The sequence below is a fragment of the Rana temporaria genome, chromosome 4 (genome assembly GCF_905171775.1).
Source record: "Rana temporaria chromosome 4, aRanTem1.1, whole genome shotgun sequence".
NCBI lineage: Eukaryota > Metazoa > Chordata > Amphibia > Anura > Ranidae > Rana > Rana temporaria.
Genome location: NC_053492.1, coordinates 134,294,572 through 134,313,888, shown reverse-complemented (window position 1 = coordinate 134,313,888; position 19,317 = coordinate 134,294,572). Strand labels below are relative to the sequence as shown.

The following is a 19,317-nucleotide window of genomic DNA, read 5'->3' as shown; positions in this document are numbered from 1 at the left end:
ATTGATTGGACTCCAGTTGGCTGACACCTCACTCCAATTAGCTCTTGGGGATGTCATTAGTCTAAGGGTTCACATACTTTTTCCACCTGCACTGTGAATGTTTACATGGTGTGTTCAATAAAAACATGGTAACATTTAATTATTTGTGTGTTATTAGTTTAAGCAGACTGTGATTGTCTAGTGTTGTGACTTAGATGAAGATCAGATCACATTTTATGACCAATTTGTGCAGAAATCCATATTATTCCAAAAGGGTTCACATACTTTTTCTTGCAACTGTATATTTGCAGCTCATTATAAAAAAAAAAAAAAAAATGTTGTCTTCTGCTAGGGTAACAGCAGTCTACAGGTGACCATATACCTTACAAATTGATTGTACAGTCTCGATACAACCTCCCATGTATTGAAAGGACTACCCTACGCAATTCATTAGTACATATTTGTTGGTAAATCTAAAACAAATTGTACAATTGAATTGTACTTTGCACTGTCAGTTTACCATTTCTCTGCACTGCTGTTAATAAATATGTATATAATAATATTTTTAATTGATACATGCCATGTATTTCCAATTGCATTATTTAAGCATTTAATTTTGTTAGCTTGTCTAGTCTAAATTTATAAAGTGTTCTCCTTATAGCAGAACTCCAGGCAAAGAGAAAATCAAAGCTGTCCTCCCCTCCCTCACCTGTGGAATAGTATTATGCTTGTTTGTTTAGGGGATGATCTAAAACAGATTACTTGCCTTACTCTATGGTCCCATGACAATCGGTTGTCCTTTCCTCCACTCTCCAGTGCCATAATATGGGTGGGCACTCCTACATTATCACATTGAGTGCAGGAACTGCAGTGGCCACTGATGCTGCAGTGTACATGGTAACATTGGTTAGAGGGGTGGCAACAAGATTGGTTGGATACCAGCAAAATGTTCTGCTTCAAAGGACTGGTTGTCACAAAGGGAACTGCTGGGCAAGATGACTTAGGGACCACGGAGTAAGGTAAGTAAAAATTTTGCACTTTGTCCATTCAGGGAAAGCAAATGTAACCAGGTGCTTGGCTAAGAATGAGAGCGAGAAAAACACTGGTTGCAGCCACTCTCTAGATGCTGCCCTGAACTGGTTAACAGCTATTTCAGCAAAAGGAGTGTAGCCAGGTGCTGTATTATAGCAATATGGAAAAGGAGACATTGCCTTAAATTCTTCTCTCACTCAACCGAGATACTGTTGTTGTGCTGCACCATTCTCCTCTAGTCAGCAGGAGGAGAGTTGAAGTCAAGCCAGCCAGACTTCTATGCAGAGGGCTGAGAATCTTGTAGTTTGAGATGGCAGCCATATAATGGGAGGAATATAAATTTCAATAGGTACTGTTCAATAGGAAGAGTGGAAGATGATTTTTTTTGTTTTACTGCCCAGGAAAGCTCTTCCTCTTGACACCTAGGGAGTTAGAGAGACCACCTCTTGTCTGGATATTTGGCTGTCAGCAGGAAACCATACCACCACCAGAGACTGGGAATGAGGACATCCGAGGGCAATGTAGCACCACCCACATCACAGCACCTGCACCGCTGCAGCAGGGAGACTGGAATGTCCACTCACCCTCTACTTTCCACCCCTGATTACTGGATGTTTTTGAAGAGGGACCAAGGAGGGTCCCCTTCTACAGCAACAGGTCGCTGATGAACCCTGGGGACTGGTTAAAGGGCTATTTGCCTATTGCTGATACTGCTGGCATAGACTGAGCCACTGAGAGCAGGACACCAAATCTATACTTGCCCCATACTCACACTATACCGCACTTATTCCGAACCTATATTGCACCCATACAAACACTATACTGCATTATACCGAACATTTACAGCATCTGAACCACATTTACCTTGCACCTGTGTTCACACTATAATGTACCTATACTGCGTGTATGATAACTGGGGCTATTGTTAAAGTGTTACTAAACCACAACAGTAAAATCAGTCTGTATATAAAGTAAAGTATGCTTGTTATACTCACTGTGGAACCTAAGGGGTTAATCCTCTGCATTGTGTTAAAAAGGCTGTTTGATCTTGTATGCACAGATCCTCCTTTTCTTTCACTGATTCCAGAACAGGTCCAGATAAGACAGAGTTACTGGAGTCAGGCTGCACATGCTCAGTTTGGTGTGTATTGCTTGAGAGGTTTTTTTTTTCTTAGGAGAGTGCATGTGATCATCACAGGGCCAGACAGCACTGTCCAGACAGAGGGTCAGGGGGAAATGAAAACTCCTCCTACATGCTTTAAGCAGACACTGATACAAGTCACAATACTGCTCTATACCGCTGAGCTGTATCTCTCAGGGGACATTGCACTGCATCCTAGCCATTCTCTTAGAACACACTCTAAACTAGTTATAGTACTATTATTTACATTTCAGTTAGGGCTTAAATGCACTATGTATTGCTTATGAATGAGGTAATTCCAGTTGAGTGGTACAACTCTATTCTAAGTTGGCATAGTGATTATACTGTCTAGTATACTGTGTCTGAACCTATTATCTGTGTGTGAATTTGGGCTGAAATTAGCATTGATTCTAACCATTCTAACTAGGGGTATCTGGTTAGATGTTGGCTGTACTTGTGCATGTCCAGTATAAACAATCAATGCTCACCTTCATTGTCTGGTATCATCACAGCAGATAATGAGACATGTGGAGCTATGCTTACAACATCCCTTGTGGTATTATATAACTGGAAAGTATTTCCCGTGAGGTGAATTCCATGAATATCAATGACTGCACCAAGTCCCAGAAAATGCCAGCGTGCTAAATGTCCTACACACAAATTCAAGCCAGGTTGATTCCCATACATGTACCCATTGATAGCTGCAAATTAAAAAGAAAAAGTTCCATCATGAGTAAAATTTAAGGTCCCTAAAAAAGCTTTAGAAGTCAAAATATTTACAATTACATTTTAGTCAGGTAAAAATCACATAGCATATGAATATTTTGTATTCTTTTAAGCTGGCTACACATAGTGCAATGTAATCGTTCAACCACCTTTTATTTTTTTTAAAGTTGTTTTTATTAAGGTTTTTCACATAAAACAAAAGAAAACAACACACATACGTAGCTCAAGTGCCTACAATACAGTCACAGGAATAGCAGGTACAATACATTACTGCAATGTGTACATAATAGCAAATAGTAAGTTAGGGTGAGGGTGCATCAAATTCTTACCCAGTTACAGCCCCAGTACACCCGGAGGGCAGCTCATCCGGAACCACCCGCGAGGGCCAAGCCACAGAACAGAATCTCAGCACGCTCTAGTTCAGCAAGCAGTCTCAGGCTCCGCCATCCAAGCACGCCAAACTTTGTTGTACTTCAGTGGACAGCCTCGATTAACATACGTGTCCCTGTACAGGGGAAGGCTGGTGTTCACCAAGTGCTTCCACTGCACCAAAGAGGGGGGTGTGGATTTCTTCCAGTGCATAGCAATATTTTTGCGTGCATAGAAAAGCAACAGGCTGACCAGAATGCGTTTTGCAGAAGTCGGGACAATGGTTTCAATGATTCCCAAGAGACACTCCTCCATCACCAATGGCATCTGGACAACTGCAATTTTATTGATCACGTTTAACACTGTCTCCCAGTACTGTTTCACCCCGGGGCGCTGCCAGAAGATATGGGAGAAGTCACCGGAGATGCCACACCTCCAACACTCGGAGAATGCGCGGGGTTCATCTTATGAAGCCTGTGCGGGGTGAAATATGCTCTATGAACTATTTTAAACTGTACTAACCTGTCTCGGATAGAGACAAGAGATCGGAAATGGAGATCCCAGACATCGTCCCAGTCGTCAGCATCTAGTGTGGGGATGTCACCTTGCCAGCTGGATCGCAGCCTGTTTAGAGGGGGGAGAGACACAAAGAGCAAATACGAGTACAAATGCGAGGTGGGTTTTGCATCACAATTAAACCTAAGTGTTCTCTCCAACTCCGACTGGGCCACGATGCAGGAGGAACGCGCTAACTGAGCCGCCAAAGCATGTGACAGCTGGTGGTATCTAAAAAGATAATGATGGGGCAGGTTAAATGTGGAGGAGAGATCAGAGAAGGTCAACAAGGCATTTTGTGACACTATGTGAGACATGAGTTTAATGCCGTATTTTGACCATGCGTAGGGATCTAAAAGTTTATAGAAGTGGGATAAGCTAGGATTGATCCAGATTGGGGCATTTGGGAAAATTTCAGAGGGTTTACATTTTTCGATGGCTAGGCGGGTTCGCCACGCCTGCAGGGTGGTAAGCATGGATGGGGTCAAAGGATACGGAGCACGGGGGCCTCGGTATAGCAAGAGTTGGAGGGCCTCCATCGAGCCAACCACTGAAGCTTCCAGCACAGTGGATGAATTCGTCCCGTCCGGCCGCAACCACCAAGCCGCAGTCACCAACAGCGTGGCCAGGTAATACTTATAACAGTCCGGAAATGCCATGCCACCCTGCTTCCGCGGCCTTAATAATGTTGTTAGCCGGTATCTGGGCGGTGAGGGGCCCTATATGAAAGAGGTGAAAATCTGGTTAAATTTCCAAAAAAAGGACTTGGGCACCCACTGCGGGGAATGGCGGAAGAGGTAAGTAAGCTTGGGAACAATCTTCATTTTAATAAGATTCACTCTCCCCAGACAGACAGAGGGAGATTACTCCATGTTTTAAGCTTTGATTGGGCCTCTAGAAGCACCGAGGCCAAATTCAGCGATATATAATCTGAAGCTGAGGCGGAGACGTGCACGCCTAAGTACTTAAAAGAGTTGTCCCAGCAAAGGGGACTATCGGGCGGGGAGGTGGACCTGGCCACTCGGTCAATCGGAAAAAGTAGGGACTTTGACCAATTCACCCTGAGTCCTGTGACCGAGGCAAAGGTGTCCAGAACATTTAATGCTCCCCGCAGCGAGGGACCCACGTCATTAAGGAAGAGCAACATGTCGTCTGGGCCACCCTCTCCTCCAGCAACCCCACACGGAGACCTTTAATATGCAGTGAAGTGCTGAGAACTTCCGCCACCGGTTCAATAGCAAGGGCAAATAGGGCTGGAGAAAGAGGGCAACCCTGTCTAGTTCCCCTGAAGTGCCTGAAGGGGACGGATAGTCCACCACCCAGGCGCACCGGGGAAGTAGGGGGCCTGTATATCACCTGGAGCCATTTTATAAAAAGTAGGGGAAAGCCCATCCTGCGCAAAGTTTCCCACAAAAAGGGCCACTCCACCGTGTCAAAGGCCTTTTCTACGTCTAACGAAGCCACTGCCCGCGTTCCCACATTGATGTGTTGAGTATGAATGTTAGTGAAGAGCCTCCTGAGGTTAACATCCGTGGACCTCCGGGGCATGAAACCCTTCTGGTCCGGATCTATCACTGAGGGCAACATGGGGTACAACCGGAGGGCCAGAAGTTTAGTTAGGATTTTAAAGTCTGTATTAAGAAGTGCTATGGGTCAGTACGAAGCGCAGGAAGTGGGGTCCTTGGGAGGTTTGTATATCAGCGTTAAGTAGGCATGGTACATAGAGGCAGGCAGACTGCCATCTGCTAAACATGTGGTGTATAATTGTGCTAGCAGGGGGGCCAGGAGACCCACATGTGCTCTATAAAAGTCCAGTGGGAGTCCATCCGACCCAGGCGCTTTGCCAGGCGGAAAGGACTGGATGGCTTTCTGAACCTCTGAGGCCGTAAATGGTTGAACCATGGTTTCCCTCTCATGGTCGGAGAGCCAGCCGAGCGCCAATGGGTCCATTAGGTCGGTTCAACCACCTTTGGACCTACTAAAAAACACTGCTGTGCTCTCTCTTAATCTAACCCATTGTGCTTTGGAACCTTTTGTCCTGGATATACTATAGTACCAAAGGTATTGTGACACCTGCCTTTACACGCACGTGCACTTTAATGGCATCCCAGTGTAGCACTCGGTTCCCAATGACAAGGGTGCTACTTTAAATTTAGGGGGCGTCCAAGCCATAGTTGGGCTCAGACTGTAATTCTATGTAAATTCGCCTCTGTCCTGGCTGTGGTTGTGCTCGGTAGAAGTTTTCCCCTGTTGCCTGTGGGTGGCGTTACCACCTCAGGCCCATGTTGGAACTCAGGCGAACAATGGTGTGTTAAGTGACCCTTCTCGGCAGCAGCCCAGTGGGAGTGGTGCCCTGCTGTGCATGCTGGGAGGGCATACTTAAGGGGCAGACGCTGTTTTCCAGGGTCCTTTGCCTTGTGGCCCTCCTGGCGTGAGGTGGGTGTGCGTGATTCCAGTCTTGGGACCACGTTGGTCTGAGGCTGTGCTCCTATCAGGTAGGCCCAGCTATTCTGGCTGGGGCCTATGGTTCTACAAGGGATCTCAAGCTGTCCATCCAAGTGGGGGAAGCTTCTTAGCGAAGGAAACCGAGGGAGGACCTGCCCTGGAGGAGACCAAGGCAAGCTGATGTCTCGTGATAGGCGAGACCTCGTTAAGGAAAGGGATCCATTATGCAATTTGTCTTACAGCCCACCAGATTGGCTTAAAGGCTCTTTTGCTGTAAGGCAGGAAGTTTGGGACTGAAATCCTGTGGCAGAGGATTCCTGGCTATCTATTCTGTGTTCTCAGACGGTCTGTGGTAGAGACTGTTTCTATACTGTCCGTGCATCATTCCGGCTGCTAGGCCATGTGAGCGGGGTCTATCCGGGTGAGCAATACCCACTCAGGAGTGAGTGGTGAATACTGGAACTTTGAATACTTTTTTGCGCATTCTGTACCGCATACCTGAACCTTCCCCTACTCTCTATACTCTCTCCTTCCTTCACAAGTTTTATGCAGCAAAAATACAGCCTACAGTTGAAGGTTTTACATCTTGTGTGGACATTGCAATTTCTACAGACTTCCTTCCCTGGACAACGAACTTAGAGGTAACGCGCAAAACCCAAAATCTAAACCAGCAGCTCCTACGGGGGCAGTGCTACACCAGTCTTAGTCTGTAGGGTTCAATATTGAGTTTATCCACCCTTTGCAGCTATAACAGTTTCTCCTCTTTTGGGAAGGCTGTCCACAAGGTTTAGGAGTGGGTTTATGGGAATGTTTGACCATTGTTCCAGAAGGTGTCATGTGTTCCATGCAGAAAACACGCAGCAGGTTCTACTTTTGTTGACTGCATTTGACTGCATTGCACTTGTGTTAACTAGGACCATTGGAATAAATGGAATGCACATGCAATTTTGATGCAGATTAAAAATGCACTGGACTGCATCTGGTGTGAACCTTAGCGCAGATACACTGTATGACTATTTTACTTTCATTTTGGAAAGAATATGATAAGATCTAAACTTACAATGTTTTGTATTAGCCTTCCCGAAATCAGGATCTTCCACGTCCACTGACTCTGGGTTGCCAGTAAATTGATTGATGTTATCTTGGATGTACCAGCTTTGGTTCTCATCAAATACAGTAGGCATCATTATAAAATCATTATCTTTACCTGTCTGCAAAAGGTAGAAAAGGAAAGCCAGCTTATATCTGATCTTGGACTCCAGGAAAAGAGTGGTATTCTTTATAATGCAGTAGGAAGCAGTATAACATTTTGTTTGGGCACCTTAACTGTGAGATCCTTTTGAAGAATTGACCCTCCTGTGATACGACCAAGTGCAGAACATACATATGTGCAATTGACAAACACTGAGATTTCAGATTTTGTTAGATGTTGGCTGAGACTAGTGTGTGCTACTAGTGTTAGTGCAGGCAAATTTATGTTATGACCTATGGTTAGTTTGTGAGTCTGAAATTGGGTCAGGGTTTGCTGCAGGTCAAGCTGGATTTCTCACAGAGGCAGGTCTCTGGTACCTCCCTCTGGATCTGGAGGTTTGGAAAAACTTCTAGAAGTTAGTACACAGAGGCCAGGAGGGTTGATCTGCATACTTGAGGAAACTTGGCCAATCCCAGGCAGAATGTCCTGGCAGGGTGGCTGAGTCAGCCCTTAATTATGGTGGATCCATGCCAGCAGGGGAGTTTGGCGGAAGATGGGGTGCTGAGAAGTCTGTCGGTGGCCTAGGGGGGGGACCCCTGGTTCGGGGGGTATCTGCTTTCAGGTTGGGCTCAGGCTGGCTTATGAAGTTCCTGACAGAATTCCGGCTAAGGAGCAGCAGGGAGCAAAGAGGACAAAGTGAGTACACATGGGGACGAGGGGAGAGAGACTGCCACATGTAGCAAACCTTTCAAGAGGAAAGCATTGTGCTTAACCCTTCCCAACCCTTACCCTGGGAGATCTTTGGAGAAGGACATCACGGCATACAGAGATCCATCCCCTCCCCCAGCACCCTATCAGGCACTCTCATTGAGGACTGAGCATCCCGGAGGGGTGGACAGGACCGATTTAATGAGCCGGCACTGCCCAAAGCCCCTGCACTTTCCTCATGCTTTCAGTGTTGCAAATATGTACTGCTTAGTCATCAGGTCGGCAGGGGGCCTATCAGTGTGTGTGTGGGGGGGGGCAGTGGTGTGTGTGTGGAGAGGGCAACGGTGGTGTGTGTGTGGGGCCCTGACATCCTTTTACAGTTGTCCCTTGGGGATCTTCAATCCGGAGGCAGGTGGAGTTGGTGGGCGGAGCCATGGGTGTGGCTGCCTCCTCCACTTCTCCCAAAGACTTGTTCATAGGCTGATTCCGCAGCTGAAGGAGGAGACAGAGGAGAGAACACAGCATCTGTGGGAATCGTCATTACCAGCCATGCAGTAAGTTACCAAGCAGATTGTTACTACATACAGCCCTAGCCTGCCACTACATCACCCCAACCTACCCTATACCACCTTAATTTGCCCCTTACCACCCCAACCTGCCCTAGACCACCCCAACCTGCCACTATACTACCCTAACTTGCAAATATACTGTTCTTCCCTACACCATCCTTACTTGCCCTATACCACCCTAAACTAAACTATAACACCCCAACCTGCCACTATACTACCATAACCTGCCACTATACTACACTAACCTGACACTATACCACCAAATCCTGCCACTATACCACTACAGCCTGCAACTATACCACCACAACCTGCCACTATACTACTCTAACCTTACACTATACCGCCCTAATCTGCCACTATACTACTCTAACTTGACACTATACCGCCCTATACTACCCTAACATGTCACTATAATGCCCTATACTACCCTAACCTGCCACTACTGCTGACTGACTGCCCTATTACTACATACTGCTCACTCACTTTCCTGTCACTACATACCGCTTATTGACTTTCCTTTCACTACATACTGCTGGAAGTTGTGGGTTATAGTGGGGGGTTCAACTTTTCAACTTTTACATCAGCTTCAAGCTATGCCTCTTAAGAAAAGAATGTTCTAAGAAAGTTCCTTTGTTTTTCTAAGTGGGTCAAATTGACGTTCATTTTTGACTGTAGTGACAAGAGAAAGCAGGATGGAAAAGTTTCCTCAAATTTATAACAGTGTATGTGGTTTTCATTCATTAAAGTCCATCCGTTCCAAAATCAAATATTAAAAGCAAAACAGATCTTTCAAATGACAATTAAAGTTTTACTAAATCCAGGACCCTGCATTCACTATATCTGGTCTCCCACAATACACAGAACGTGGAAATACAATTATTTTAGTAAATCTAAACTGCTAAATACCCTTTCTCATCAGCAGTATATAGAAGTCATATATATATATATATATATATATATATATATATATATATATATATATATATATATATATTTTAATAGTTGAGAACCACTGCGTTAAAGGAAGAAGGAGCAGGATTTACCTGATCAGTGTTAGGCTTACACACTAACAGAGGACCCACAAGACCGGAGTAGGTGTCTTTGACTGGATCCACAGATGAATAATAAAGCCATGCTATGCAGTCCGGGTCCTCCTTGGTGGGAGCCACACTCTCTGGTACAGTCCATCTGTATGTTACATTGCCCCCTGGAGCCACATGGGAAGCACTAGATTGACCATTCTGATCATTGGTAGCAAAACCTGTTGAAATTTAATATCTTTTAATACATTTCCCACAATGTTATAAATGTAATTTTAATATAGCTGGCTACAACTGTTTATATGATACAAGTGTAGCCCTTAGTAGGCTACTAGTTTTAGGTAAATTTCATTTTGGCCATTTTGTATAGTTTGGTTTTTGTTCTGGTTTATGCGGATACAGGCTCGATACCTTCCCCTGCATCCCACTGAGCTGTGGGATACAGTGGGCTGAAAACCTTTGACCCTGGCCTACATATTCAGGGCTGAGGCATGATCAGCTGCAATATGCAAAAATACTTTTTGGCGTCCCAGCTCGTGCTTGGGCAGGCTGACCTCTGCAGTAAGCTCATCTGAGGATACAGATCATTGGTAATTAAGTAAAAAAAGCTGACTGATACTGCAGGTGGCAACACAATATTGAGGGTACCAGCCTTTTTGGACTTTAAAGACTTTCCTTTTCTTTATTCGGGAGAGATTGTTCACAGTACCGAGTTGCTGTTCATCCACCACCTTAAAGAGGGTGGTTTCCACTCTAAAGGAGCAGAACAACTTTATTGTCCTCAACTATAGTTTGTTAATAGTTTTGGAATATCCCAAGGCTCCCCCTCAAACCAATCGCAGTTCTTTCAGCAAAATAAACAGCAAAAAGACATGTACGATCTGTTCTCTGACTCGAATGCCTGTAAACGACCGTGTGCCTGGCTGCTGTGTGCCTATTAAAGTGTTTGTAAACCTGTTTACTGCCACTTTAACCTACAGGTAAGCCTATGAGGCTTACCTGTAGGTACTGTGAATATCTCCTAAACCTGCACCGTTTAGGAGATATTCACTGTATCTGCATGTGCCAACATCATCGGCGCATGTGCACTAAAGAAACGGCTCACTCGTGCACATGCGCAGGAGTGACGTCATTGCAGCTGTGGCCAATAACATCGCTGGAGCCGTTAACCCTGAAGTAAGATGTCCAGGCTGTACTGGGAGGGCCGACACCAATCCAGGGCATCGTACTAAAGTAAGTATTTAATAATGAGCTAGCATGATACATACTAGCTCATTATGCCTTTGTCTTGCAGGGTTTGTGTTTCTTTTTTTGTTTTCAACCTTTTTAAGAAATGGAACCTGGGACCAAACAGCCAGACTAGTCCCAGGTCTGTGCCGCACAAAAATGACACAAATATGCACTTATGAATGTCTTAGCTTTATAAATGTGTCATTTTAAACAAAAACAAAAAAAATTGAATACCACATCATTCTGTTATCAATCATTTAGCATTCTGAATATGATCAATTATAGTAGCTACAGTGGGGATCGAAAGTTTGGGCACCCCAGGTAAAAATGTGTATTAATGTGCATAACGAAGCCAAGGAAAGTTGGAAAAATCTCCAAAAGGCATCAAATTACAGATTAGACATTCTTATAATATGTAAAAAAAATGTAGATTTTATTTCCATCATTTACACTTTTAAAATGACAGAAAACAAAAAAATGGCGCCTGCAAAAGTTTGGGCACCCTGCAGAATTTATAGCATGCACTGCCCCCTTTGCAAAGCTGAGACCTGCCAGTGTCATGGATTGTTCTCAATCATCGTCTGGGAAGACCAGGTGATGTCAATCTCAAAGGTTTTAAATGCCCAGATTCATCTGACCTTGCCCCAACAATCAGCACCATGGGTTCTTCTAAGCAGTTGTCTAGAAAACTGAAAGTGAAAATAGTTGACGCTCACAAAGCTGGAGAAGGCTATAAGAAGATAGCAAAGCGTTTTCAGATGTCAATATTCTCTGTTTGGAATGTAATTAAGAAATGGCAGTCATCAGGAACAGTGGAAGTTAAAGCAAGATCTGGAAGACCAAGAAAAATATCAGACAGAACAGCTCGCAGGATTGTGAGAAAAGCAATTCAAAACCCACGTTTGACTGCACGATCCCTCCAGAAAGATCTGGCAGACACTGGAGTTGTGGTACACTATACCACTATAAAGAGATACTTGTACAAATATGGTCTTCATGGAAGAGTCATCAGAAGAAAACCTCTTCTACGTCCTCACCACAAAAATCAGCAGTTGAACTTTGCAAATGAACATATAGACAAGCCTGATGCATTTTGGAAACAAGTTCTGTGGACCGATGAGGTTAAAATAGAACTTTTTGGCCGGAATGAGCAAAGGTACGTTTGGAGAAGAAAGGGCACAGAATTTAATGAAAAGAACCTCTGTCCAACTGTTAAGCATGGGGGTGGATCAATCATGCTTTGGGGTTGTATTGCAGCCAGTGGCACAGGGAACATTTCACGAGTAGAAGGAAAAATGGATTCAATAAAATTTCAGCAAATTTTGGATGGTAACTTGATGCCATCTGTGAAAAAGCTGAAATTAAAGAGAGGATGGCTTCTACAAATGGATAATGATCCTAAACACACCTCAAAATCCATGGGGGATTACATCAAGAGGCGTAAACTGAAGGTTTTGCCATTGCCTTGACAATCTTCTGACCTCCAATATAATTGAAAATCTATGGATAGACCTTAAAAGAGCAGTGTGTGACAGACAGCCCAGAGATCTCAAAGAACTGGAAGACTTTTGTAAGGAAGAATGGGCAAAGATACCTCAAACAAGAATTGAAAGACTCTTGGCTGGCTACAAAAAGCGTTTACAAGCTGTGATACTTGCCAAAGGGGGCAGTACAAGATATTAACTCTGCAGGGTGCTCAAACTTTTGCAGACGCCATTTTTTTTTCTGTAATTTTGAAAGTGTAAATGATGGAAATAAAATCTAACTTTTTTTGACATATTATAAGAATGTCTAATCTGTAATTTGATGCCTTTTGGAGATTTTTCCATCTTTCCTTGGCTTCGTTATGCACATTAATACACATTTGTACCTGGGGTGCCCAAACTTTCGATCCCCACTGTATGGGTTACAACACAGCATAACCCTTAGGGCTCATTCAGACAGGCACTGAGACCCATCCTGCATGCTGAGCTGCTGTCTTCTTCATATTTATTCACCTCAGAGCTGCATGCAGACAGCCTATAGATGTGGATGCAGACACAGTGGCTGCACAGACACAGTCCTGTGTCAAAATCTGATATGCATGCAGGAGTGGGTGAACAGAAGCCTGCACGCAGCTTCCAGGTGAATGCAAACACAGAAAACAGTGGCTCAGCTTGCAGAACAGGTGTCAACGCATGTCTGAATAAGCCCTTACATCAGGAAACAGAACAAATATGTTCCACATTTTTCTTCGATACTAAAAAAGGTAGGCAATAGAAGCCTTAAAGTGTAAATAAACCCAGTTGCTAAAATCTCATATAATCGTTAATATGGCAATGTTGTTTCAAAAGCAGTTTTCAATCTTTTTAAATTTACAGATTAAAAGAAAAAGAAAATACTTGGTGATGTTGCTACGAAAGTACAACCTGTTATGCCTCGTACACACGATCAGACAGACTTTTTCCATTGGAAATTCCGACCGTGTGTATGCCCATCTGAGTTTTTCCATTGGACATTCCGAGGAATTCCATTGGAGTTTACATAGAGAACGAGCTAGATTCACGTAGCTCGGCGTATAGTTTTGCTGACGTAGCGCATCTCATATAAAATAGAGCGCCCAGACCATTATTCACGAAAGGTCTGGCGCCGTGCGTTTCGCTGGCGTAGGGTAAATAGGCAGGCGTAAGCCCGCCTAATTCAAATGTGGAAGGTAGTGGGCGTGTTGTATTCAAAATAGTCGTGACCCCATGTAAATTTTTCCACTAACGATCCGCGCATGCGTGCGCATGCTCAGAGTCACGTCGCATATACTCCCTAAGATACCTTGGCTCAATGCTCAATGCTCAATGCTTTCGACGTGAACGTAACCTACGCACAGCCCCATTCACGTACCACTTACGTAAACAACGTAAAATTCAACGGCTGTTCCGACGTCCATACTTTAACATTGGCTGCGCCTCATATAGCAGGGGTAACATTACGCCGGACGTAAGCCTTACGTAAACAGCGTAGCGGGCGCAAGTACGTTCGTGAATCGGCGTATCTAGGTCATTTACATATTCTACGCGTAAATCTACAGAAGCGCCCCTAGCGGCCAGCGTAAATATGCACCCTACAGTAGATACGACGGCGACTAACACTTACGTCGGTCGGAGGAAGCTGAAATTCAGGCATATCTAGCTCCGTGAATAGCACGCATAGATCAACGGCGCATCTACTGACTTACGCTGCGTATCAATAGATACACCGACGTAAGAGCTACATGAATCTAGCTCAACATGTTCTCTTTTCCTCCGATGGAATTCCGTCGGAGTTCCGATGTGAGTTTGGTCAGGCAAAAGTCTGATCATGTGGACAGGGCATTAGAGAGGTTGGAAACCTCTAAATTTGAAATGAACACAGCATATTCTTCTATAGTGTGTACCTGCTTCCATCCAAAGTACCTTCTGTGAATCTTGTCTACTCTCTCTTTCTTCTTCTGAAAGAGAGAGTAGACAAGATTCACAGAAGGTACTTTGGATGGAAGCAGGTACACACTATAGAAGAATATGCTGTGTTCATTTCAAATTGAGAGGTTTCCAACCTCTCTAATGTCCTACATGAGTCACTGTTGACAGTGTCAGAAACAAGTAATCCTTTGAGATGGTCCAGCTCCTCTTGCAGCACACAGTAGGTGATTGACAGCCTCAGCTGTGCAAGTTTCCCTATGAGACTGTGTAGAAGGGGGATGTGTGTCCTTTACCTCCACTCAGGTTTCAGATTACACTCAGCTGTGTGCTATGTGTTGTGCAGTGTATGATGTCAGATCCTTGCCCCCTGCCTTCTGGAGCTCAGAAACTCTGTACTTTGAAGAGCTTTAGAAAAGAGTGGGCTGCAAATAAACAAGTACAATTTTTGTAGGAGGATTTGCTTAATCTCTGTGTATTATCTGGGGCTAGTCACTTCACTTGGTAAAATGTGAGAATTTACAACCACCTTAACCTTTGTGTATATGCTGAGATGGGTAAATAATGAGTAGTAGGAGCGCAGACCCCCCCCTTTTACTGGAGAAAAAATACATGAATTATTATAAATTGCATAAATTATTTTCATTGTTAGGGTCAGAGGAAATAATTGGAAGCCTTATCAAACCACAGATAAGTAATAACTGTAGGAATGGTATTCACCTTTAACAGTATCATCAGCTTCGCTTACTCCATGGGCATGAATGTTGTATGTACGGCTTGCTTTGTTATTAAATATAACCTCAATAGCATCTCCTACTAGTGCCTTAATGAGAGGACCTAATAATTGAAAGAATCAATATGGTTTTACAACAAAAAAAGAATTAAAACACGTATATCATTTTCTCAAACTGGCTGCATACTGTACATCATGGGTAACGCTTTTGCAGATCAGATCAGATCAAAAAACACACCTGCCTTAATTTATGTCCAGAAGGAAGAGTAAGTTAGGTTTGTTCTATTTGTGTATGCACATTGTGGGGTTATTAACAATGAATGGAAATGCACTACAACTCGCATACACAACTGGTTGAACCAAGCATTAATGCTTGGAAGTGACCTCAAACTGCCTGTATATGAGCCCCCTTATCTATTAATTAATATATACTTAGATACTGTATACGGTGGGGTAGATTCAGGTACTGCTGCGCACTTCTTACGGAGGCGCAGCGTTACGTTTTTATGCTGTCCCCTCAAGTAATTTATGAATGCTGCCAGCATTGCTGCAGAGGTTGAAGGGGTGGGGGGTCAGCCTGTCAGTGCTCAGACCATACACCACACACTGCATCAAATTGGTTTGCATCCAGTTGCCGGTAAGCCCACTGGTGTGCTTGCTGGGGGGTATAGATGAGGACCTGTACCTGCCTCCTGTCTACACTGCCTTGCTTAGACTGCTATATTTGGCACGGAAACTTATAGCAAGATACTGGTTGTCTGCCCGGGTTCCGTCGAGCCGACAGTGGGTACAGGAGGTCAATAGGATCCTTATAAGGGAGAAGAACACATACTTGCATAGAAAGGCACCACAGAAGTTTGCCAACATATGGCAGGGGTGGCTGGGGTCTCCGGAGGTAGCCCCTCCACAACTGGTACTTGATAGGCTGTTAATTGGTTAAAACCTTGGTTAAGTAGAATGGTGTGATGGGGTCATCTCTATAAACTACTGGGCGAGAAATTACTGGGTTGTATGACCTAACGAATGTTGTACCTATGGCATCAGGCTGGCTGGTTTTCCCCCCTATTGTTTTTGGTTTTTCCCCTGTTCTTTGTTTCTTTTTTGCCCCCCTTCTTTTATTATTTTTAATTATCTTACCCCCTTTTTTTTATGTCTAAAGTGCCTACAGTTGGAACACCAGATGTACGGAAAGATCGCATCAGAACTATTACTGTGTTAATGTATTGCTCCTTGGCTTTATGCTTGACTAGCTTTGTCCCGGGTGTGGCATTGCTTTCTTTAGGTCATTTATATGCGATGTACATGTCTGTTATTTTGTACTGCTACTGTTTTTCTTTTTCGAAATAAAAACTTTACTGATTTAAAAAAAAAAATGGTTTGCATGGCTGTCATCCCAGAAGGAAGCCTCTTCTAAAGATGATGTACAAGAAAGCCTGCAAAAAGGCTTACTGGAACCATGTATTGTGGTCTGATGAGACCAAGTTAAACTTATTTGGTTCAGATGGTGTCAAGCGTGTGTGGCAGCAATCAGATGAGGAGTACAAAGACAAGTGTGTCTTGCCTACAGTCAAGCATGGTGGTGGGAGTGTCATGGTCTGGGGCTGCATGAGTGCTGCCAGCACTGGGGAGCTACAGTTCATTGAAGGAACCATGAATGCCAACATGTACTGTGACATACTGAAGCAGAGCATGATCCCCTCCCTTTCGAGACTGGTCTGCAGGGCAGTATTCCAACATGAGAACGACCCCAAAGACACCTCCAAGACAACCACTGCCTTGCTAAAGAAGCTGAGGGTAAAGGCGATCAGCATGTCTCCAGACCTAAACCCTATTGAGGATCTGTGGGGCATCCTCAAACAGGAGGTGGAGGAGCACAAGGTCTCTAACATCCACCAGCTCTGTGATGTCGTCATGGAGGAGTGGAAGAGGACTCCCGTGGCAACCTGTGAAGCTCTGGTGAACTCCATGCCCAAGATGGTTAAGGCAGTGCTGGAAAATAATGGTGGCCACACAAAATATTGACACTTTGGGCCCAATTTAGACATTTTCACTTAGGGGTGTACTCACTTTTGTTGCCAGCGGTTTAAACATTAATGGCTGTGTGTTGAGTTACTTTGAGGGGACAGCAAATTTACACTGTTATACAAGCTGTACACTCACTACTTTACATTGTAGCAAAGTGTAATTTCTATGTGAATCTGGCCCATTGTTTGAACTGAAGCTGACAAATAAAGCAGACTTTTAAGTTTTTAGAACTGTGTGGTGGATATCTGTTTTTTTTTTCTTCTGATCCTGACTACACAAATAAAGGAAAGAAAAGTTGCAGCCACCAAAGGAAACATTGTGATATGCATTTGATCGTTAGTCTCTAAAAAGAGAACGATAGCTTAATAGCTTGATAGCTTGACAGACTTTCTCAAAATATTAACCACTTTCCCACCGGACCATTTGTCAGCCTTAAGACCAGAGGTGTTTTTACAATTTTCCACTGCGCTGCTTTAACTGGCAATTGCGCGGCCATACAATGTTGTACCCAAACAAAATTTGCGTCCTTTTTTTCCCACAAATAGAGCTTTCTTTTGATGGTATTTGATTGCCTCTGCGATTTTTAATGTTTGCGATATAAACGGAAAAAGAGCGAAAATTTTGAGAAAAAATGATATTTTCTACTTTTTGTTATAAGAAAAATCGAACAAACTCAATTTTAGTCATACATTTTGGCCAAAATGTATTCAGCCACATGTCTTTAGTAAAAAAAATGCCAATAAGCGTATATTTATTGGTTTGCGCAAAAGTTATAGCATCTACAAACTAGGGTACATTTTCTGGAATTTACACAGCTTTTATTTTATGACTGCCTATCTCAATTCTTGAGGTGCTAAAATAGCAGGGAAGTACAAAACCCCCCCAAATGACCCCATTTTGGAAAGTAGACACCCCAAGGAACCTGCTGAAAGGCATGTTGAGTCCATTGAATATTTTTTTTTTTTGTAACAAGTGATTGAATAATGACAAAAAAAAAAAAAAAAAAAGAAATTACAAAAAGTTGTCACTAAATGATATATTGCTCACACATGCCATAGTTATATGTGGAATTGCACCCCAAAATACATTCTCCTGCTTCTCCTGAGTACGGGGATACCACATGTGTGAGACTTTTTGGGAGCCCAACCACGTACGGGGCCCCGAAAATCAAGCACCGCCTTCAGGATTTCTAAGGGCGCAAATTTTTGATTTCACTTCTCACTACCTAAGACAGTTTTGAAGGCCATAAAATGCCCAAATAGCACAAAATCCCCCCAAATGACCCCATTTTGGAAAGTAGACACCCCAAGGAATCTGCTGAGGGGCATATTGAGCCCACTGAATATTTTTTTTTTTGAACCAAGTGATTGAATAATGACAAAAAAAAAGAAAAGAAAAAAGAAATTACAAAAAGTTGTAACTAAATGATATATTGCTCATACATGCCATGGTTATATGTGGAATTGCACCCCAAAATACATTCTGCTGCTTCTCCTGAGTACGGGGATACCACATGTGTGGGACTTTTTGCGAGTCTAGCCGCGTACGGGACCCCGAAAACCAAGCATCGCCTTCAGGATTTCTAAGGGCGCAAATTTTTTATTTCACTCCTCACTACCTATCACAGTTTTGAAGGCCATAAAATGCCAAAACAGCACAAAACCCCCCCAAATGACCCCATTTTGGAAAGTAGACACCCCAGGCTATTTGCTGAGAGGCATGTTGAGTCCATGGAATATTTAATATTTTGCCACAAGTTGCGGGAATATGACAATTTTTTTTTTTTTTTGCACAAAGTTGTCACTAAATGATATATTGCTCACACATGCCATGGGCATATGTGGAATTACACCCCAAAATACATTCTGCAGCTTCTCCTGAGTACGGGGATACCACATGTGTGGGACTTTTTGGGAGCCTAGCCGCGTACGGGACCCCGAAAACCAAGCACGGCCTTCAGGATTTCTAAGGGCATACATTTTTGATTTCACTCCTCACTACCGATCACTACCTATCACAGTATTGAAGGCCATAAAAGGCCAAGATGGCACACAACCCCCCCAAATGACCCCATTTTGGAAAGTAGACACCCCAAGCTATTTTCTGAGAGGCATTTTGAGTTCATGGAATATTTTATATCTTGCC

At 43.6% G+C, this 19,317-nt stretch overlaps 1 protein-coding gene across 1 annotated transcript in view; it reads right to left on the bottom strand.

Annotated features, from left to right (window-relative positions):
* The window catches only part of LOC120935649 (ceruloplasmin-like), a 91,915-nt gene that overhangs the window by 22,347 nt on the left and 50,251 nt on the right, over positions 1-19,317 (bottom strand). Inside the window, exons 8-11 of the mRNA XM_040347703.1 lie at positions 15,135-15,251; positions 9,760-9,977; positions 7,308-7,458; positions 2,641-2,853 (exon numbers count right to left, since the gene is read on the bottom strand). Coding sequence (XP_040203637.1) covers positions 2,641-2,853; positions 7,308-7,458; positions 9,760-9,977; positions 15,135-15,251 — 699 coding nt within the window. The remainder of the gene's footprint in view (positions 1-2,640; positions 2,854-7,307; positions 7,459-9,759; positions 9,978-15,134; positions 15,252-19,317) is intronic.